Below are 23,123 nucleotides of genomic sequence, written 5' to 3'. Positions count from 1 at the left end.
TGAGATTCATCTTTCTTCTTTCAGAAATGAAACCGTCACCATCTAGAGATACTCCTTTTGAGATACATCCTGGAAAACTAAGATCACAATAGTGTATAGAATCATGATGTAATAATTTAGAATAAAAATTGCTGATGAGTAAAAAAATTAGAAACAGAAACTGCTGAAAAAGCTGATGAGTACCCCTATAAATACCTGTAACCCTCAATTATCGGTGTGCAGTTGGAGGGAAAACTTCCCCCACTGTACCCAGCGCTGTATTGCTCATACTTTACCATGTTAAATAATAAATTGATTGCTGCTTGAATATTAGCCTAGTCAAGCTTCTTATTCATAACATTAATACAGCATAACTTTCTGACAAAACACATATAATATTCATTTTAATATTCGCGAAAAGCCAATCATAAAATACGCATTTTTGCCACAGGAGAACTGGGCTCTCCCAGTTATTCCCTGTGCAGGCGTGACCCCCCCCTTCCCCTCAGAGCTCTCCCGCGCTGAGGGGCCGCTGCCGCTTCCCGCCCTTCGCGCCCGCCCTCAGCGGCCGCCGGGAGCTGGGCCGCCCCGCCCGCCCTTTTATCGGAGCCATGGAGAAGGAAAACCGCTTTAAATTGTTCATGCCGCCGCGTCTGAGCGCTGGGCAGGTGTCTGCGGGCAGATCCCAGGTAAGTGCTCGGCCGCGGGGCCGCTGAGGGCGGCCCATATCACACCTTCCCCCCCCCCCCTCCCCCGGCTGCCCCTTCGGGCTGTGCTGCTCTGGAGGCCGCGGCTGAGGAGGGGACGGGGGGAAAGCGCAGGGGCCCTTCTCCGGGGACACGGGGACAGTGCTGGGCCCGGGGAGTGCCCCGGCAGGGCCCCGAGCTGGAGCACACACACACCTGCCCCTTGCTCCCAAAGAGCCCCGGGCTGGAACACACACACACCTGCCCCTTGCCCCGGGCTGGAGCACACACACACCTGCCCCTGTATAGGCCGAGACGGCTCCTGTGCTGGACTCATTTCTGTGTGTATGCCTAGTGTGGCACATGCACAGACATCTTTGGTTTGAATTTCAAAGACCTTTGTTGTTGTTATCTATCAAAACTGAAGGGAATCATCTTCTCAAGCATCCGCTCTGTGTTGTAAGTCCGTGTTTGATGTGGGTAATTCAGCCCAAAGAGCGAGCAGGGCTCTATCGCTGGCCGGGGTCTGTGTACAAATCACCAACGGGATGGGATTGCTGAGGAACTGACTTGAGCTGTTTTATTTTCCAGCATCAGTCTCATTACATGGTTATGACAGTGGGAAGATGCCAGCAGCTCACATCCCAGGCAGCTGACCAAGAACTTAATGTTACAACTTACTTTAAAAGTTTTTTGACCAGTCACACAAATCAAAAGCACATTGACAGTAGTTCAGTCCAAGCACTATAAGCACACGTACCTTTGGTTAAAACAATGCTTGCTTATTTTGAATACAATACCTGCTTTTAAGCCTTAAAGCAAAATGCACATAGCTCCATTATTAACCTTAAAACTTCCTAATATCTGGCTAGATAAACTTTTCTGTAACTTAGGGAGTTATTCTAGCCAAACGTTAATACACAGACCATTGTTCTATTTGTCCTTACTTTTCTACTTTTTACATTATTTTTTCTGCTGACCTATCTCATGGCTACTGCTTGGCTCTAATCCCAGTTCTGCTGTCTCTGAGGCTGCCTTTTGCAGCTTTCTGAAACCCCTCTGATTTTATGGATTCCCACAGGCCCCACTCAGATGCTCGCACTGGCATTGGTGTCTTGGTCTCACTAGATCAGGTGTGCAGTGAAAATGTACTGGCCCCACACTGAGTTACGGGAATTCCACAAGTTATTTTTTCATGTTGAAGCTCCTAATGAAGTATTTTGAGATTAGGGATGAGATATTCTGACAGCAGATGAGTTAGCTGTTTACAGGATGAACTTCTGTGACTTCAAAACCTTGTAAAAGGGTATTCTCATGCTGACACATAATCAGATATGGTTTAGAAGTGCCCTTGGAAGTAAAGCAAAAAAGAAATATCAACTACTGGTCTTGAAAAAAGTAATTTGTCTCCCTGAGTCCTTTGCCATGCAGCAGTGCCCAGACAGGCAGAAGCTGCTGAGTTCCCTGCATTGAAAGCTCCCCTTTGGCCACAGTCTATAAATCAAACTGCAGGACACCAACAGTTTGATCAACCACTGGGAAGTAAGAAGTGAGTTCCAAAGCCATTACCAATACCTTGGGCTTTGAAAATTGTAGGCAGCTGTTTTATTAATGATAAATTCTATTTTCACATCATCTGTAGGGATTTTTTTCCCTTGGATTTTACAATTCATTTTTTACAAATCTACCCATAAGGAACTAATTTTTTAATTTGTGCAGGGTTTTAATAGATGTTCAGATGATGACTTTAAGCTGCCATTCGATGTGTGGAGCCGTGGCGAAATCACTGATTCAGGTACAACTGGAATGTTTGCCATGCACCTTCTTTAGATTTTTATATATTGTCAAGTTTTAATTTTCATGAGTAGTCTCACAGTTCCATATCTGTAACTGTTAAATACAGTTTCACTGTTACTTGTTTTAGAAATACATTGATCAAAATCTCTTCATGTTTCAGATACAATTTCACAGCAAGTGAAACTTTGCTCTGAAGTAGATGAAGAGGTGAGCTAAGTATCAACTCTGCCCATCTAATTAATTCCTTGGGGTCTTTTGAATTTGTTCCCAAACAGTGCCTAAAGCATTATTCCGTAGATATTTTAGGGCTAAAGGGAGTAGTCAAAAGGGAATAATGTTTTCTGTCTCCTGTTTAAAGCTTAATAACTTGGAGGAGATATTTGTGATTTAGTGAACATGCCTGGAAACAAATCTTTAAAAATTAGGGTGATTGCAATATTGTTGTTGTTTTTTTCTTTGTTTGAAGTGCCTGCGAAGTCTATGAGCTTTATTTAGAGTAAGATTTAAACACTTAAGTATCCTTGTGGAACTGGTTCTGAATATTCTGTTGAGGGGCAGAAGGGTTGAAGTCAGAGTATTCTTTGGAAAACTGAAGTAGATTATCCCAATTGCCTTGTCTGACTTTATTTTATCTGTAAAACAATGAATTCAGTGGTTTCCTCAAGCACTGTATTCTTCTCACAGTGTCTTTGCCAGCACATCTCTGCTTTAGCACAATTCAGTACAGCTCATTTTTTTTGCAATACCTTCTGTACTTTGCAGCTACAAAACACTGTTTGCTACCACAAAATAAAACACATTTCTTGTGCTCTCTCTGCTGATTTTCGTATTCCTGACAACTTTTTAGACTCTTTTAATCCTAAGCTATTAAAGTGCCATCAGGACTGTAACAAAAGTGTATTGCAGCCAAAACAAGGATGGTGTTTGGGAGTGTTGTAAGTGAACCAAAGGGCCCTTAGGGCTTGTGTGTTGCTCTCCCTGCCTCGACCACTGGCCCAGCACTGCTTGTAGGGCACTTTCAAGGTGTTCTAAGGGCACAAGGGTGGTGCTTTTCCTTCCTGCTCTGTGTGTGAGCAGAGAACTGCTGGGACACTTGGATATTTATAAATCCCTGGGTCCAGATGGGGTCCATGCCAGGGTGATGAGGGAGCTGGCAGATGAGCTTGCCAGGCCTCTCTCCATCATTTATCAGGAGTTGTGGCTCACTGGTGGGGTTCCAGATGATTGAACACTGGCCAGTGTGACACCCATGTACAAAAAAGGTAGGAAGGAGGATCCTGGTAATTCCAGGCCAGTCAGCCTGGCCTCAGTAGCAGGTGAGATAATGGAGCAGTTCATACTGAGTGCTATCACACAGCACTCACAGCATGGCCAGGCTATCAGACCCAGCCAGCAGGTGTTTACCAAGGGTGGGTCATCTCTGACCAAGCTGGGCTCCTTCTGTGAGCAGGTGACCGCCTGGTGCATGCAGGAAAGGCTGTGGGTGTTGTGTATCTGGGCTCCAGCAAGGCCTTTGGCACTGTGTCCCACAGCACACTCCTGGAGAAGCTGCAGCCACGGCTGGGACAGGAGCACTCTGTGCTGGGCTCAGAACTGGCTGCATGGCCGGCCAGAGAGTGATGGTGAATGGTGCTGCATCCAGCTGGCAGCCAGGCACCAGTGCTGTCCCTCAGGGCTGTACTGGGACCAGTTCTGTTTAATATTTTTACAGACGACATGGATGAGGGCATCGAGTCCTTCATCAGTAAATTTGCAGAGGACACTAAGCTGGGAGCTTGTGTTGATCTATTGGAAGGAAGGAGAGCTCTGCAGAAAGACTTAGATCAGTTGGATGGATGGGCAGAGTCCAGCAGCATGAAGTTTAATAAGTCCAAGTGCTGAGTTCCACATTTTGGCCACAAAAATCCCCTACAACGTTCCAACCTGGGGACAGTGTGGCTGGACAGTGCTCAGGCAGAAAGGGCCCTGGGGGTGCTGGTGAATATGAGCCAGCAGTGTGCCCTGGTGGCCAAGAAGGCCAAGGGCTCCTGGCCTGGATCAGGAATGATGTGGCAGCAGGAGCAGTGAGGTCATTCTGCCCCTGTACTCGGCACTGCTGAGGCTGCACCTTGAGTGCTGTGTCCAGTTCTGGGCCCTCAGTTTAGGAAGGACGTTGAGATGCTGGAGCACATCCAGAGGAGGGCAACAAGGCTGGTGAGGGGTTTGGAACACAAGCCCTGTGAGGAACGTCTGAAGGAGCTGGGCATGTTCAGCCTGGAGAAGAGGAGGCTTAGGGGTGACCTTATTGCTCTCTACAGCTTCCTGCAGGGAGGTTGGAGCCAGGTAGGGTCGGTCTCTTCCACAGGGCAGCACTGACAGAACCAGAGGACACAGTCTCAAGCTACATCAGGGAAGGGATAGGTTGGATATTAGGAAAAAGATTTTCACCAAAAGAATAATAAAGCGCTGGAATGCTCTTCCCAGGGAGGTGGTAGAATCACCATCTCTGGATGTGTTTAAAAAAAGACTGGACATGGCACTTGGTGCTGTAGTTGAGGTGTCAGGGCAGGTGTCGATGATCTGAGAGGTCTCTTCCAACCTCATTATTCTGTGATTCTGTGATTCTGTGTGTGTCCATGGCAATATCACAGGTACTCTTGGGCAAAGTCTCTGAAGCTGCTTTTACTTAACTCAGCAGTGTCTGTCAGAAGGAGAGGACAGAAGTGGTGGGAAGAACCTACTAGAAGGAATTTTGGCTTCACTGATAATTCTGGCAAAACTTTTATTGATTTTGGTGGACTGAAGTTATCCATGTCTTTAGGCCCATCTATTTGGTGATGTCTGAAGGGGGTTTGGGATATTTAATTGTATTTGTTTCTCCTGTGTGCTTTGTAATGCCTTTTGATACATACATAGAGGATGCACAAAGATTTAAACTTGGACTCCTGATCATATCTAAGCTTATATCACCATCTGTGGAAAAATATTACTCTTGTGATGTTTCTAGGAGAGAAATATGTTATCTACAACAATATTAATTAGATATTATATACTATAAATTGGATAGTATTTGAGATTAAATTGTGGACCCTGTTTTAATAGAATCCAGAAACAATGAATGAATTGTTCTCAAAACTCTACAAAGAGGCTGAGAAGATCAAGCAGTGGAAACTGACTGTGGAAACTGAACTAAACCAGAAAGAAAGAAAACTCCAAGAGAATAGAAAGATTATTGAAGCACAGAATAAAGCCATTCAAGAACTGCAGGCCAGTATTGTATAGTGTACATTGAATAGATGAAGTTCAGTGTTTCCTGATTCAGTATGACACTATTATTGATACAATTAAATATTAAAGACTGTTGCAGTTTGGTTTGTGCCTTGAGAAAGTGATTATTTTGAGAAGTTGCAGGCACCTGTCCTGTGTGAGTGTGTGTATGAAGAATATACCTGTAAGTGTCTCATTTGCTGGTAAATTATTGTTCATTAATTACTGCATCTTTCATGAAAAAGATGACTCAGCATGTAATACCAGATAAAACAGACTTCTGTCTACTGATGCCCTAAATGACTGTTTCATGAGGGATTTGAGAAATCAAAGTGCATTTCTAATACATTTTCCAATAACAGTCTTTTTGCATTTGTTCCCTATGAAATCAGTTTGAAAATGGAAAACTCCATTTGAAACTGGAAGATGAGATATGTGAAAATAAAGATCTCTTGAAAGAGTAAGTAATAGAACCAAGTATATATTTTTGTGGTGGAAATAATCCATTTTCACATGGGCAGTTTTATGTAGCTGTTAAATATTGAAGGTCATTTCCATTGTTACTCCTTAGGTGCACAAAGTACTGTGCACTCCTGTGCAAACATGATATTTTTCCCTCCTTTAGAGCTGCTGCTTCGAGGCATCTGTGTAATCTGCTCGAGGAAACCTACACTCGTTTCACAGAGAAGACCAGCAAATGTAAATGCTTTTTTAGTTTTTATTTATCAGAGTAAATGTGCTTCTAGCTTGCTCTGAATTCACAAACAGAAGCAAGAAGAAGAAATTTCTCGTGTTGTTCAGAGAAGTTCTCCAGTTGAGATCGACTGGATGTGGCTCTCAGAATGAGAAGTGAATTTTAAGTGGCTCACAAAATTGGAAGTGAAGCCCCAGGTCTAACAGACTTGTGGTTTGTAATGCTAAATGCAGAGGGCTTTTGAAGGCAGTGAAATTGTTTGCTGCAAGGTTGCCAGCCTGGGAGCTCTTTGGGTGCCCAAACAGTGCTCCAGGTTTGAGGCAGTGCCCACAGCCCCGACTGGCACTGGAGCCACTGCAGGGCAGGGCAGGGCTCCCCAAGGCTGCTCAGCCCATTGAAGCTTTGCAGTCCCAGCCACACTCTGGGAATATATTCAGACATAAGAAGTGACACTTCATGCCTGTTTTTAGGCAGTAGAATCTACTCTAAATTCCCAGCACTCTGGAACAAATTTCCAGAGCTGACATTTCCATGTTTTCAGCCATCACACATTTGTGGGGAAAAAAGGTCTTAACCCCAAGGTATAATGAGTAACTGGAATTCTTCTCATGAAACTGAACAAGCCAAGACAGTTGGATAACCTAATGAAGTTTAAATTCTTGAGGTTTTAAAACATGTTCTTGATTGGGAATTTTACTTTATATGCAATTTAGAATTTTACTAACTTGATCGTGGATACTTAAGAAGTGTCTGTGTCTTTTTTGTCTTAATTCTAGAAACACTAGAATAGTTGGAATACACTTAATTCTAGAAACACAGTGCATAGATGTACTGTTCTTTTTTGATACCTGTTTCTGTTACTGTTCTCTTTTTAATTGTTTTCTATCAATTACAAAAGGGAAAGAAAAGAAGGAAAATATGGACATGGAGTGTTGCAATTTTATGACAGATCTGTGGTTATAGATTGCAGTTTATAAATACTAACAGTTTTGATACATTATTATTCAACAGCATTAATACTATAATAATTAATATGGTCACATAAGCTGATCCAGAATTACACTTTTCACAGAAAAAAATATCTTGGGAAGGAAATTTAAAAGCTGAGCTTGCTCAATGTTTCAATGAAATACACATTTTCCCTAGATTCTAAATTTTTTTAGATTGTAACTTTTGGCACCATGTTTCATAATGACTTATTTAATAAGAAAGGAGCTGATAATTCCTTTTTTAATTCATTATGCTGATTAAGTATTATGACTTGGGCAGCTGGCATTCTTGTTCAAAAGCAAAACTTTCTCCTATGTTCTTGCTTTGATAGATGAACAGGAAAAGGAAGCAACAATACAATTGTATGAGGAACTTCACAGCAACGTAGAAGTAAGTGACCAAGCTTGATGAAAGGAATGTGAGTTATGTGAGCTGAGCTGAGTGCCATGTTTATGTTGGGATACTGTTTGTATCCATCATGTGTGGGTATCATGTCATGTGTGATGCAGGAAGTTGGGTTTTCAATCCCTTTTCAAGAATTATTTTTGTGTTACATCAAACACATTCAATGGAGAAAGTGCAGCAGTGTGTGGGATGTAGATCCCTATGATCTGGGTGATGTGTGCGTAGTGCTGGGTCACTGCCACAACTTCTGGCTTCTTTTTGGGCTCTGTTTCACCTCCCTGCTGGTTCCTCAGAGTGGCTGAGGTGGGCAGCAGCCCCTGGAGAAGTTCCAGGGTTTCCAATATTGAACTTCAAATATTAAATTTTGTTTTTAGAGAATGACAGTGGCATTTGAAGAGCTTTGTGTGCAAGCAGAGAACGACAGACTGGAAATGAGTTTCAAATGTGAGAATTCTGTTTATTGAGTTTATGCAGCTGGCTCAGTTTTGTACTTCATAGCTTGTGTTACACACGCAGTGTCAGGGCAGGCAGATGTGAAGTGCTGGAATGGTGAGCAGCTCACACTGAGACACTGGGACCCTTCTTTTATTCATGCTGCCTTTGGTCACTGCCTGGCCGCTTCTGTTGCTGTTCCACTGGGCCAAATCTGAAACTTTATTTTTCAAACAGTCACTCAAAATTGAAGTTTTGTCTGTGAAGTACAGTCTAGAGATCAATATTTATTTCACATAGTTTGTTTATTTAAATGAGAATCCACTAGTGTATAGCTACAGAAACTTTAGCTAAATGCTCTCTCTCTGTATGTATAGCCTGCTATGTTCTTGTTTCATTTTCACATGGTCTTTTCTGTTTGTATTTTGATTATAAAATCAAACATTGCCTCAACAATTACTCTTGGAAAACAAATGGTAGAGCTGTAGAATTCCAAGCAATCTTAAAGTGGAAGTTGTATTGAACTTGGAGTATATTTCAGCTAGAATGTTAACTATGGATGTTACTGTATCTCCAAAGTAAAAGAAGAAGCGGAAAAAGTGGACAAGTTTGAGAAAGAATGCAGACTGGAAGTCAGCCAAAAGGAAAAGCAGGTTTGCTTATTTTACCAGCTAATATGTAGAGCTTTATTTGTGCCTAAAGGTGCAATGCAAGAGCCAAGAAGTGTTTCTGGGTATTAGTAAAAAAGACAAAATAATGTCTGAAGCTGCTTTTAAGTCAAATTCTGCTAAGTTTAATGATGTTTCAGTACCTTTAGTCTACTGGAATTGATGGTTTGATTTTGAATTGGAGAACATTTTGTTTAGAGTAATGTGACTTGATCAATATTTGGCTAAGATTGTATCTAGCCAAATATTATCTATCTATCTATCTATCTATCTATCTATCTATCTATCTATCTATCTATCTAATCTAACTTCAATGACAGCAAAATGTCTGCTTATCATAGCTGGGGTACAAATGAAAATTATTATCTGTCCCTTTTCCAGACTTCATGATGATATTTCCTGCATTTTTCTAGATTCCAGCTCTTACCATACAGAGAGATGAAAAAGATGATGTCATAAAAGACATCAAGGCTCAGCTGCAGACATCACAAAATAAGATTGCTGACTTAATGGAAGCAAAATGTAAGAGTTCTGCCTGCTGTATTTAAATGTAATTGTTTACAGAATTTCAATGTAGTTGTTTATGATTGTTTATTTATTATATGTAATTGTTTATTAGAAGCATAGGAAACAGGGCCATGATAGTCTTATTCTGTTGCTGGTTGGCAGCAGAATTTTGGGGCCTTGAAGGCCTTATTTTTGTTTGGAACAGGAGCTGCTCATGTGGGAGCAGGACTGGCAGGGCAGTTTTTAGGGTGAGTCAAGCAGTGAGAGCTTTTGAAAATTGCAAGGGGAAAATATGTTGCTTCAGTTTTGCAAATTTAAAGTCAGGTAGATGTCACTGAGGAAACTTACTTTTCAGAACTTACTTTTCAATATTTTAAGCCATCTATATTCAAATTTTATCTATCATTTTATAGTAGATGATGTCAGTACCATTGGTCTTTGTTACATTCTTTAAATGTATGTAATTTTCCATTTTTAGCAGCATTTTTTAGTAAATATCCTTTTTTTAACAATATAAACTTTTTTTTTTTTGTTTAGTACATAATGAAGAAATGTTAAAGGAATCCCAGGTCAGTAAAGAACATTTGAGGGTAGAGCTGGAAGAGGCTAAAATTTCATTGCAAAAGGCAGAGGTACCCCTTACTTATAGCTTTACAGTAGAAATAGACTGGATGATCATTTGCATAAATAATTATGGATACTTTAGACACGAAACAGCTGTAGCTGTTTGTTGGAAAACATGTTTAGAAATGATATCATGTCTTGAAGGTTGCTCAGAAGAACTTGGAAACTGAATTCCAGACTACAGTGAAAACATTAATTCAGGTCACTGGAGAAAAGGAAGAGCAGGAGGAAGAATGTAAAAAAATGAAGGCTTTGCTTGCAGCCCTGACAGAGGAGTTTGAGACTTCTGTTGCCAATTTGAAAAGCTTGCTGCAAGAAGAGCAAAATAGGTAAATTAATGAGTTGAAATTCTAAGAGTGATCTTACAGGTTGCAGTCTATAACAAAACCAAGAACAATTGGAAATGAAGCTGAAATTTGGAGGTTTTTTTCACACAGTGGTCTAAATGCAGAGAATTTATGTAATTTTTTTTTTGTTTGCGATAGTTGATACTGTATAAAAAGTAAATTTTGCCCCCTTCAACTTGCATAATTCTGTCTTTAAAAAATACAGATTTCTGTAGATATATATTTGTTTACTTTTATGTCTACTGTTCTGAGGTTGTAAAACTGTAATTTGATGTGTGTTGCAGGCAGATAAATTATCTGCCTGTTAAAAGTTAAATGTTCTTAAAGTGCTTGTGGTAAGACTTTGTCTTATTGTCCTGTAAGTTTCAAATGCAGTGCTTTGTACTCTACATTTGGTATTTTTCATTTACCATTTTCCTAGATTAAAGAAATCTGAAGATGATTCAAAGCTGCTTACCTTGGAGCTCCAGAATAAATCTGCTGAACTGGGTAAGGCTTGTAGAAAGGCAGAAAATGAGCTGGGCAGTAATAAAAATGTTTTCTGCTCTTTTCTGGAAATGGACTGTCTCTAGTAGTTGAAGAAATGATTTTACAGTACCTGTACCTGTCAGGAATGCCTGGATTTATTTTTACTCAGCTGATCCCTTTTCTTTGGGGGTCATTGGTACTGGCAGCAGCCAAAGGGCAGTGCTGTGCACAGCTCCAATAGTCAGACCATTCATGCATGAATTCCTCTGCAGGTCATTTTGGTTTGCAGCGCAGAGCAGCAGCACTGCAGGTGCCAGGAGTGACTTCTGCAGCAGAGATAAAACCCTCCCATGGAGGTTTCTGTGACCCTCCCCATGCTGGAAGTGGAATGATGCTGGCAGGGGTTCTCTTTAAATATCATCAATTTGATACCCTGTGGTTTCTAGGGATGTGCTCCTTAGTCCCCAGAGTAAGAGCTCTGCCTTGCTGTTGAGAACTTGTAAAAAATACCAGAATTGTGACTGTGCACACAGAAACCATCTGGAAGTTAGTAACAACTGGTTTCCTTTCTCATCATATCCATCTGATACCTTCAGCAGTTCAGATTTTTTCTGGAACAATGCAGGTGCATCAATACTTGGAGAATACTCCAGTCTTACAGTCCATGGTTTATTTGAAGCTATAATTGTGGAAAACATAATAGGCTCTAAATTTTATTTAGGATAAATATTTAGCTTCTCTTCAGATATAGATTTGCTAATGTCTGAATCATCTTTTCAAATCTACATTTAGATTAAGTCATAAATTAGCTTTTCATTTTCTTCACTTAATCCAACAAGTTTTGAGAACTGGGTATTGCAAAAGGGTAAATGTTTTATACTGCCTGCTAATAATGAAAAATTATTCCTGTTCCATTAATTTTACATTCCATGTGCTGTAGAAGAGATGACTAAAGTAAAATGTGATAAAGAAGTGCAACTTGAAGAGCTGTCAGAAACTCTGGTAAATGTTCATTTTATTAATCTCATGGCATTTGCTCTTCATATGAAATTCCTCTTGCTTAGTAAGTATCTTAAATGCCATAAATAAACACCATCTAGTCTACCTTAACATTTCTACTAAACTTTCTCACACACAATTTCAGTGTTTTCTTTTAAGAACTTCTTTATCGCCTCTGTTTTTCTTGTCTCCCATGTTTTTGGTTTTTCTTGTCTCTTGTGCTTTTAGTTTTCCTTCTCAAGGTTTGTGATTATTTCTTCTTTGTTCATGCCCACTCAAATGCCACTCCCTCTGGATATAAAGTTTTCCCATTTTTTCTTCCTTCCAGGAAGGTAATTAGCTCTGGCCTCTGTGAACCCTTCTGTGCTGTGACACAGGCCCATTTTCTGTCACAGAAGTCAAAGCTATATGAAATACACTCTTAACAGAAGTTTATTTTCATTATGATTTTATATTTAGAAGCCTAACAAGAATCCATATCAACTCAAGTTAAGATAGTGTGAAATCAGGTGTGTCTGCTTGTTGTTATAATCTGTGCATTGAGTGTTCTGAACTGAGTTTCACTCATTTTCTAAAATGGGCAAATTGGAGGACTTTGATTGAAGAAGAATCTTGAGGCTACTGTAGAAAATATGCAGAGAGAGAAAAATGTGGAGAGAGAAATGAAAATGCTCTCCAAATGAGAGAGGTCTGAAGTAGGGCAATAGTAACATATTTTTAGAAATAGTGAAGTTGCACATCATGAACTTGTATACAAGTTTATACATAAGAAACAGCACCCAGAGCAGGGTCCCACCCTAATTTTGCAGCCCAGGTAATGAAACTCACAGCAGGGGACAGACATGAACAGCACTGGTGTCACAGTTCACTGTCTCACGCCACTTCCAGATCCCAGCAGAGATTGGAAAGATGCAATCTAGATAATCCATGGCATGGATGTTGTTTGGTTCTTCTGAAAGCCTTGTGCTCTTAGCTCATGTCTGATAACCTCCAGCAGTTGGAGTTTGCACTCTTCCTTTTCATTTTGCAGAAAGAATTCCATGGTTTGAAAGCACAGCTGACAAGTACAGCTGAGAAGGAACAAGATTATTTAAAGCAGCTTGTGACTCTGAAAACAGATCTTGAACAAGAGGCGTATGACCATTTTGAAAATAGAATATTTCATTAGTTTTGGTGTAATATAGAAGTTGCTTTAATCCACAGTGAAATGAACTATGATTGTTTTCTAATGGAAGTTTTGAACCACATATATGACATTATTTATATACTTACATTTCTAAATTCACCTTTCTCTATTTATATGTATTCTATGGCATATGTAGTTGTTCCATATCTCTCTGACTTATTTAACAAGAAGAGGAAGTTTCTGAATTCATTGTTAATCTTGCTTTAAAATACATCATCTTCACTAACCATTATATTTATATAAAAGTTGACTCTGATTTTCTTTCCTTCTTCTGTCACCTTTTTACATCTCTCTGACTCTGCTGCAAAGCTTATATTTGTAGATAAAGGCCTAGACTTCTTTCAGCATGGAATGACACTTGATAATGGGTATGTTTAATTTAAAAGGAGATTTCAAAATGCATCTTCTTATTCCTCTTGGCCATTTGTTTTAAATTAGGTTAAAGAATGAACAGCTAACAGTGTATCTCAGTAAGCTTTCACTAGAGAAAGAACAAACAGCACAAGAGAAAAATGCTGTGGCTGCAGAACTCAAGAAACTGCAAGAACAACAAGAGGCAAGTTGTAAACTTCCAGCTTTCTTGAAAGGACAATACTCAGTTTGACAAATGACTCAGTTTTGCAAATTAGATGATGAGCTGCAACATGACTTGGGTCTGTAGAGTACCTGAGCTACTTTTTGTATTTGAATTGGAAAGGAAGTGTATTTACACTTGTGAACAAGGCAGGTCTGTGTGCTTTGGATGGCTTTGAATTTTTTAAGAAGTCACTTTGAATTTTATTTCTTTGCTGACACATGGGTCTTTATTTAGGATAGTAAGAAAAAAGAAGACAATACAAAGCAGTTAGTTGAAAATCTAGAAGAGGCAAATAGCCAGCTAAGGCAAGTAAAAGCAAATATTATTAACTGATATTGTTAAAGGAAGTAGACTCAAATAGTTAGTTGTGTTCAAATGCTGCTTTCTGGGATTTTTTGATTAATGTTTTTCTAGATTACATAGCTAAACAGAAACTATTCAGAATTGCTGTTGGCCAAGTAGAAATTTTCTCAGATTAGAAATACCAATTGCTGCAGATACAATGTTTGCTGTCATTTTGTATTCCATAGTAAGAGCTGTCTTGTTTTGCATTAGACATCTCAGGTGTGAAGGAAATTCAAATGGAAGTTGAAGGTTATGGATGAAATGTGACAAGGCAAAACTGGATCAGAGTTACTCTCTGTATCCCCAGTTCAATAGGCAGCTCCCATGTTTCACAGCTGCATTGCAATAGTCCAGGTCAGGATGTATTTTTCTGGGGTTCCTGGAACATCTTCTCCTACTTAAAAGAAGTATGGACAGTTCACATATTGACTTACTGGGCCTGTTGCTGCATTTCAAGAACATTTTCATTTTCATTGAGCAGCTTATGAAGTTCCCATCAACATTAGCATCTCTTTTTAGAAAATAAAATATGGGTTTATTAGAAGTACTGAAAACAAGTTAAAGGCAATATGTAAATATATACTAATGTTTGTTAATTTGGTACTTAGAAATGAACTGGAGTCTTTGAAGGAGAAAATGGCAAAGACAGGTGAAGAGATGAAAAGTACACTGGATGAAAGAGAAGAAAATGTATGTCCTGTGTCATGAAAATATCTTACAGAACCTGCAGGGCAGCATTCAATGTAAAATCTTTGTTGGGATTTTTTCTGCAGAGCTCTGCCTGGGGGATGTGATCTCTGCCAGAGGTTTCTTCTTTCCCAGCTGCTGCCAGCTGTGCCCTTGTGTGTCCACATGTGAGCCCTGGTATTTCAAAAGACAAGCACAGTCACTGGGATGTTCACTCTTTGCTGGAAGTTTAGTATTAAAGATTTGTTTGTTTTCAGGCAAACAGAGAACCTGTTTTTCTGTTTTTCATATACCCACTCAGTGATGGATGGGCTCTGGATTAGCTTTTTATATGTATTGTGAGTTTGAGCTTAAATAGATACAAACATTTTTACTTTCTTTCTATTGGTTCAAAGCAACCTGGGGTTTTTAGCATTAGAATGGATTTCAAAATTTCATTGTAAAAGCCTAATATTTACAATTTTAATTTCAGGTTAAGAGAACTGAAAATGAAATTTCAAGAAAGGAAAAGCCATTGAAGATTGTAGAAAATAATTGGGAAAATTCATTTTTTCATGGATGTAGGGAACTTCATACAAGTGCATTTTTTAAATTGTGAAAATGCTGGGGGTTTTTTTCTTCTTCTTTCTTAATTCCATAACCACTAAGGAACTGGTTCACTGCTGTTAATTAACATCTTGTGGTACTTTATGGCTAAAACTCTGATTATTCTAACATGTCAGCTGGTGTTTCAGTCCCATTGGAACAAACCAGACTGGTGCAAGGGCAGATTTGAGAACATTTACAGGAATTGCTCACATAGGGAGTCATTTGTTGAACTTACTAATTCACGTCTGAAATATCTCTTTCAGATGAATAATCTGAAGAAACAGGTGGAAAATAAAACCAAATGCATGGAAGAGTTGCAACAGGAGGTGTGTAGAGATTTTAAATGTCACAAATACATAAACACATTATACTTTGGATTGCCTTTTCAGCAGGTTTGTGTCTGCTGTGATGTCTTTAGATACACCTATGTAATTTAAAAATTCTCCTTTTTTATCCTAACCCTGAGCAAACTAGGGAGTCAGCTTTGGAATCACTTGATTTGTGTAATGAGCCTTAATTTGAAAAAAGCAATTACAAAAATAATATCTTTAATAAACTTCTACTCTTTTTCATTTAGTGCATAGTGTTATTTATGTACTTGTATGAGTATCTCAGTTATCACTAGTAGAAAAGAATTCTGCACTAGCACAAATTGTATAAACTTCAGTGTAAAAATAAATAACTTGTATTTTTGGTCATGACATCTTCACACCTTCTGTCAGCAGCATCTTAGTTTTAATTCCCATTCTGCTCCTCATTTGTTATTCCCTGCTGCTGCTCAGGAGGAGCCTTTCTTAAGGCCATGAAGAAACAGTAATTATCACAGAAATTAGCTGAACATTCATTTGTTTGAAGAATTGTTCTGGAACCTGAGCTGCACAGCAGAGAGTTATTTGCCTGATGAAAGCTGGAATTTCTTGATGCAGTTAAACCATGACATAATTCTATGAACTTATTAAGATAAAGTGCTTGTTTCGTTTTATTTCAACAGAATAAGGTGCTGAAAAAGAAAATTACTACAGAAAGCAAGAAAAGCAACACTTATGAAGGGAAGGTAGGTTTAAATAACATCATGTAGAAGATGAGGTGAGTGTTTTAAGTCCCAGTGTAAGTAATGATAATACTTGTTAAATACATTCTGAGCTGGTTTATGGATCTGGGATACAGACTTTGCAGGAATGAGCTCATAGTTTTTAGAAGATGGTTCCATTTTAATCATTCGGCACTGGCTATTGGACATTTAAGAGATGGATTCAAATTGCAATTATGATGCTTCTAATCTGTTCCTTACCTTTTTTTTCTTTTGTTGATAGTGGACTGAACAGGGTTCAGCAACCTCATTGTAACAGAAAAGCATTTAAAAGACATATATATACATATATATATATATATATATATATATTACTCTTTTTAGTGTGTTCTTTAAATGTGTTCTGCAGTGGCAATCCCTCTGATGGGAATATTGTGTCCAGCTTTGGGTACTGCACTTGAAGAAAAGTGGAGTTTTTTGAGGATATTCATATGATAAACTTAAAAGGAAAAACTGTAATCAAAATGCCCAGCTGGGAGGAAAATGTACCATAAAACCTGTGAAAATCTGATACAGATTTACAAGAGAGAAGAAACAAACATCTGTGTTTGTTTTTTCCTGAGGCATTCAAAGCATTTAGGGTGACTGCTTAGGGCAGTCTTCCCCATTGTGCTGTTGCCATTGTTCCTTTGAGTATTTTCTAACTCACTTCAGGCCAAAGTTCAACTCTTTATTAAAAAAAAACCCCTGAACTTTTAAATAGGAAACACTTCAATCATACCTGAAAAGTAACAGTGTTTGTGCTCAAAAATAAGAGGTAAGAAAAAATCATCAACATAGTAATTACTAAATAAATAACAGCAGCAATTCTGCATTCTCCAAAGGTGAATAAATTGCAGTTAGAGATGGAAAATATAAACAAGCAACATAAGGAAGAAGTTGACATCTATAAAAAAGACATAGAAACAAGAAAAGTAAATGAAAATAAACTTCGTGAAGAGGTGAGAGGTGTTAATTTTTACTGCAATTTATTTTTTTTTTAATTTAAAATGTTTTTATGAAGATTTATTGGCCAGAGTCCTTGCTCATATTTCAGTCTTATTAACATAAATGGAACTTGTTGTGAATCCCTGTGAACAAAGCTTTAGTACTGTTAGGTGCTTAGGTTGAAGTATTTGAATATGTCTTTGAAAATGAGAACTCAATTAAAAATTCTTTCTTTCAAGATATAGTTCAAAGAAATTCCACCCTTGGTGTAAAGTCAGCCCAGTTAAATTAGATTATAACTTCTCCCACATTAGTATTTTTCTGCCCACACATTTTTTGATGGCAATGCTAAGAAATGTTAGGGCAGAGTGCTTGAAATGGCCTTTTGGTTTGGAGTGAGCTTGCCTGCCATGGCTGTACCTTTGATCTTGCCCATGTAAACAATCTGCAGAAAAGATGAGGCATTTGAAAGGGATCTTAAAAGCAAATAAAGCCCAAGTGGGACTGCAAACTTTGTACCCACAGGGGGAAGAAGAAATTAAGATTTAAAAAAAAATATATTGTTATGTTGATGAATGAAATGCAATTTATTACTGACAGGTAGAAAAGATGAGGTTGCTTTGTGATGAAACTGCAATGATACAGAGAGAAACTGATGCCAGATGTCAGCACAAGATAACTGAGATGGTGGCACTGATGGAAAAGCACAAGGTCAGAGATTTTCCTGCTTGCTGTGGTTTGCAATGTGTGATACCATGTCAATACCATGTTTATAACTTGTGACACCACGTTAATGACCTTTCAAAAGCAGAAACAGGCCTGAGTCTGGGAAAAGGAAGCTGAACACATGCTGGACTTTGCATCATCTAAAATCAAATTCATTGAAGATTTTGAAAAGATTCCTATGGGCAGATAATTCCGGTCATCTAAACTTCTGGGATTTTTAGATTTTTTTTCAATTCAGGCTTCCTTTGATACCTGTGAATGCAATATTTTTCAGTATCAGTTTGGCCTCTTTCTCAGAGGTTACCTAGTGACTGTCAGCAGTTTAGCCTGACACATTTTAGTTTACCTTTCTATTCCTCATTTTGCAATATCTTTAGCAGATGCATTAATAAAGATGGCACAGCTGGCTCTTAGTGCTGAGCACATGTTGCTGCACAGAAAAAAAGCACTCTCTGCCAGTCCACAAAATAATATTTGAATTGAGCATTTTCTGTTTTACAGTTTGTGCAGAAGCATCAACGAATCTTTTCTTTCTGAATCTTAAGAGCCTGGTTTGAAAAAATGATGTTTTAAGACTGGATAACTCCATAATTGTAACATTTAGTCACATGTTTTGAGTTTGTTGTTGGTTTGGTTTTTTTACCACAGAATGAATATGATAAATTGGTTGAAGAAAAAGATGCAGAGTTAAAAGTATACAAAATGAAACAGCAAAAGCAGATATCATCAGAAAGAGCACTGGTAAGGAGTACTTTGCAATGGTCAATAATTCAGTGAAGGGGCTGATGTCCTTGTGGAGTGGTTTTATACTGGCTAAGTGCCAGGCACACACAAAAAAACATTCACTCATTTTTCTCTGCTGTAGTTGAGCAGTGGAGGGGAAAGAAAAATTCAGAGACTGAGTTGAGATAAAGATTAGGAGAAAAACACTTTGAGGGTAAAGCAGATTCAAACTTAAATAGTATAAAAAAATATTATTAATAGAATTAAAAGTGAGTAATGAGAATTAAAATAAACCTTTAAAACACTTTTTTTTCCCAATCCCTCCCTCTTGCCCACCCACAGCACAGAGAGACAAAAGATGTGATTTTCAGTCAGTGTGTGACTTCTAAAGATCTTTTTTCAGTTTGCTTCAAAAGTTTCTTTTCCTGCTGTCCTCTGGGGTCTTTCCCACCAGAGACAGTTCTCTGGGAACTTTTCCAGTGTGGTTTGAATTTTTACTAGTAGCAATCCCACCCAACCTGCTGCACCAGATCTTATTCTGGGCACTAAAAACTCAAAATGTTTCTAAAAAGAAATTGGAGTAGCAGTGTGTTTGTGTCTGCTCCTCCAGGTAGTGGGTCATGTTCTGACTCCCCACTTTGAATAGGAAACTTTTGTTTTAAATATTTAGATTGTGCCCTCTCACCCCTGTTCTCCCAAGGGTTTTAAGGTATTACCTTGAACACTTCTGATCAAGTACCTGTTTCTAACAGTGCTTCAGTCTTTTTTAAACAAGCTAAAGCAAAGCTTCAAGTATAGGGCTGAAAAGCAAATAGAATTATCTTGTGTACCTAATGAGTGTCCCTGTTAATTAGTCCCTGTCTCACTTGGGACTGTTCTGGGCTGTGCATAGTTAACCCTGTCCTGTATTTAATGGTTTGTAGGAAAATGAGCTGTCATGTTTGAAAAAGGAACTGTCCTCCCTTAAGGAACAACTGAAAGCAGAAATGGAAGAAAAGGTGGAGTTTTTTATTCCCTGAGCAGTGGGCGTGAGAGGTGTGGCCTGGGCTTGTGCTGTGGGAAGAGCTGGATTAGAAATGAAACTGAACAGAAAAATAGTGACTTTGGAATGCTGGGGTTGTGCTAAATCTGGTCATATTTTTGTGTGAACTTTGTAGCAGTCTGTGATTATAGACTGTGCTCTGTCATTACACCAAGAACATTTTTAACAACTGAAATCAAATAAATATTTCCTTGCTGTCACATAACTCTTTTGTAGGAGAATTTCGTAAAAGAGCACTCTGGCAGTATGATTCCTGAAAGTGAAAAGAAACACAAGGTAACTTGAACTTTTTAATTGCTTTTAGAATTTGGGAGTGTTTATATGTGTAGAATCAATTGAAATGCCATGACAATGACATGTTTATTTGCATTCAACAAAAGACATTGGAATGCTTTTGACTTCAAACTTTTTAAATTATAGAAAATACAGACTTATGTTCCTGGTACTCCTAAACCTTGTTTAGATCTATACAGTGAATCTATTAATGTAAAAAATAGAAAGTCTCCAAATTATATTCCTAAAATTAAAAAGATAAAAGTAAAAATAAAAAATGTATTCTTCTGAACAGGAAGCCCCTTGGGCAGTCCAACATTGAAGTTTTGTAACTCCTAACAGTGAATTTTTCTGGTTGCATTTTTCTACCTGTATTTCTTACTTCTCTGTAGATGATTTTTTTTTTTTCCCCTGGGATAAGAAGGGATTTTAAAGGGTCACACCATTCCATGGAGATATTAGAGAGCAGTTTCTGGAAGGGCTCCCAGTGTGTAATTTTTCTTGCTCAGTTGTTGATTTTTTTATGTCTCTACAATTGTTTTACTTATATTAAAAGTGTCCATTTGTAAAGGCACTTTTCCTCTATGGAAGAGAAAAAAGCTGATATAGCTGTAAAAATGGTCAAAGTATCAAAGTAGTCCTGACTGCAGAACTCACCCTTCTTCCTGTCAGGAGTTCACTTGTGGTTTTCATATTGGAACAATGGAATCCAGCAGCATTTTGATGTTATCTGTCAAAAAAAGGGTTGCACTGGACCATTCAATGCTTCTCAGTTTAACTTCTAATGAAAAAACTATTTTAAGTAACACCAATCTTGATATAGCTATCAGTCTTTCTCTGGAAGCCTTTTCCTGCAGTTTTGTTTGTTCCCATTTTCTTTGATGTTTGATAGAGTCCAATGGAGTGGCTACAGTTCAGAATAACCTAAATTTCTGCAGATAAGCATGGGGAACTTAAATACAATGTGCCATGAAACTCAGCTCTTCCATAGCTTCCCCTTCATTCTCCTCATTTGGCAACAAAAATAGTATAAAAAATGATATTTATACCCCACCCCACTTTGTTTGGATCTTTGCTCCATGTTTGGATGGAAAGATCAGAGTTCCACCATTTCTCTCAGGTGAATTCTTGGACACTCAGACTGTAAACTGGGTCCTGAGTTTGGCTTTAGATTCCATACTTACCCCATAAAATATAATCTAAAAAGAGAAACATTTTCTTTCCCAGACATATGTTATAAAGACTCCTCCAAGGGATAAAATGCAGAGTGGAAGAAGCACAAACCTGCCTGCAGAGCAGAGCAGCAGGAAAAAGCAGAAAGTGCTTGTGCAGCTGGACACTCAGTCAGACAGCTCTGAGCACACTGACCTCCTGGTAAGAGCCAGAGAACAAATCATGTGCTGAGCAGCTCTTTGTGCTCACTGCTGGGGCTGAGAATGGAAATAAAGAGTTTGGGCTTCCACATTCAAGCCAATATTTATGTGTATATTTTTAATTTATTGGTTCTTTCTGGAATTGTAGCTGTATGTACATAATTAACATTCTTTTTATGGAACTGTTAAGCCTCATAATGACATCTTAACTTTTTTTTTCATAGTTTAATATCCTTAGGGGGAAAGAAAAAGTATTTTTAATATAGTGTGACTAAGTAACTTTCAATTTAACTTTTAACTTTTAATTTAATAGAGCATAGTCTCGGAAGAAGAAATGTTTAAAAATTTGTACAAAGATTATCCACAAGCTTCACAACTACATTCCACAGCACCAAAAAAGGTATGTTAGCCTTTCCTAAGATTAAACCAAGCAGTTAATCAGATTGTTAACAGAAACTAAAGGATGGCTTTATTTTCCTTCCTAGAGCCCAGCTCCATGCAGTGTGAAATCTCCAGGCTCTGCTCTGAAACTCAAAACCATGAGGAGAATGCGCGAGGCAGGCTGGACTGCCCTCTCCAAAATGGACAGGAAAAGGAAAATTAAAGATGCTGTAAAGCTCTTTGCTTAAAATGCAGAAATATCCAGTGCCCTGGCATTTCTTGCAGGGCTGTTTTTCTCTCAGAGTTAGTGATTTGTTGCATTTTTCTGTCATACTCAGTGTGTTTAATACTATGTTCATTCCTTTACACAAATAAACTTTAGAGATCCATAACTGCAACCCCTGCAGAGCATTTTGCACCTTTCCTCCCTTGTGCTTCAAAATGTTGGGAAAAAAATTGGCCAGTTTTAAATTTGGAAATAAATAGAACTACATAGAAAGTTGTTTCAAAGCTGTTTCTAGCATTAGAAATTCTAGTTTTAAATAACTTCTGTTCTTTTACATTTACTCTGTTTCTCTTAACACATAAATACTTAGTGGAGAAAATGTAGCTGTTAAATGAATGTTCTTTTACTGAAGTCCACTTGCTTTTTCCTGCATTTTAATGGCTGTTAGACCGGTCTTTTAGATTTTTTTATTTTCAGTATGTTAAAATGGTTTTGAAACTTCTACAATTTCAGTAGAATTACTTGTATTTAAAAAGATTTCAGCTTCATAAGGAGTAAAATATGCATGTTATAAGATTGTGAAGACAATGTTAAGATGCCATTAAATTGTTTATCTGAAATATAAAGTGTGGGACTATTTGTTGTTGCTTTACATATTTGAACACAGACAGAAATCACCCACTGGGCCTTCCTAGGGACCAGCACAAGTACAAGGATAGTTTAGAACATCTATTTCTGTATTAATCCTTGATTAATCTTGGTTTCACAACAATGACAAACCCTACTTCAGAGCCTAGACATAACAAGAAAACTACAAGTACATCTTAAAATATCATGAAAAATCAAAAATCCCAAATGCAGCTGAAGTGGGAAGCAAAACATATGTTTTATTATTTTTGTGTAGTCTTAGGGATAGGCCAGTAGTTTGGGTTCCTTATGTTGAGCTGTTGAGCAGTGATGCAAATGAGATTTGTTATTGTACGTAGCTAACAAATATTGTGCAAAGACCTGGAAGAATATGCTGTGCTTTCCCCATGAGCACCTGAAAGTGAAAAATGAGAAGTTTGTACTGCCCACTTCTAGACTCAAACAGTAACTAATCAATTAGAGCCTTGGTATTTTTTAGGGACATGAATC

The 23,123-nt window shown here is 38.3% G+C and overlaps 1 protein-coding gene across 1 annotated transcript; it reads left to right on the top strand.

The window, feature by feature from the left end:
• The first annotated feature begins 568 nt into the window (after positions 1 to 568).
• Positions 569 to 22,587, top strand: LOC131565792 (synaptonemal complex protein 1-like). The gene is made up of 29 exons (XM_058816862.1): positions 569 to 668; positions 2,385 to 2,460; positions 2,623 to 2,669; positions 5,544 to 5,708; positions 6,101 to 6,168; positions 6,334 to 6,407; positions 7,724 to 7,782; positions 8,172 to 8,241; positions 8,809 to 8,882; positions 9,311 to 9,419; positions 9,942 to 10,036; positions 10,173 to 10,357; positions 10,797 to 10,864; positions 11,784 to 11,845; positions 12,873 to 12,976; positions 13,467 to 13,584; positions 13,840 to 13,910; positions 14,559 to 14,640; positions 15,110 to 15,170; positions 15,487 to 15,551; positions 16,217 to 16,279; positions 17,140 to 17,256; positions 17,843 to 17,953; positions 18,617 to 18,709; positions 19,615 to 19,689; positions 19,950 to 20,009; positions 21,234 to 21,380; positions 21,693 to 21,779; positions 21,865 to 22,587. Exons 1-29 carry the CDS (start codon positions 591 to 593, stop codon positions 22,006 to 22,008), a joined length of 2,628 nt encoding a protein of 875 aa, XP_058672845.1. The 5' UTR covers positions 569 to 590; the 3' UTR covers positions 22,009 to 22,587.
• Positions 22,588 to 23,123: the final 536 nt, after the last annotated feature.

Source organism: Ammospiza caudacuta, chromosome 18, assembly GCF_027887145.1.
Source record: "Ammospiza caudacuta isolate bAmmCau1 chromosome 18, bAmmCau1.pri, whole genome shotgun sequence".
Taxonomy (NCBI): domain Eukaryota; kingdom Metazoa; phylum Chordata; class Aves; order Passeriformes; family Passerellidae; genus Ammospiza; species Ammospiza caudacuta.
This window is presented reverse-complemented; position numbering and strand designations above follow the sequence as displayed.

Excerpts from the sequence above, each read along its gene's own strand:
- LOC131565792 (XM_058816862.1), top strand. The coding sequence starts at position 591 with ATGGAGAAGGAAAACCGCTTTAAATTGTTCATGCCGCCGCGTCTGAGC. Across the intron at positions 6,169-6,333 it reads AATAAAGATCTCTTGAAAGA|AGCTGCTGCTTCGAGGCATC; the intron begins GTAAGTAATAGA and ends TCCCTCCTTTAG. Across the intron at positions 17,954-18,616 it reads CACTGATGGAAAAGCACAAG|AATGAATATGATAAATTGGT; the intron begins GTCAGAGATTTT and ends TTTTTACCACAG.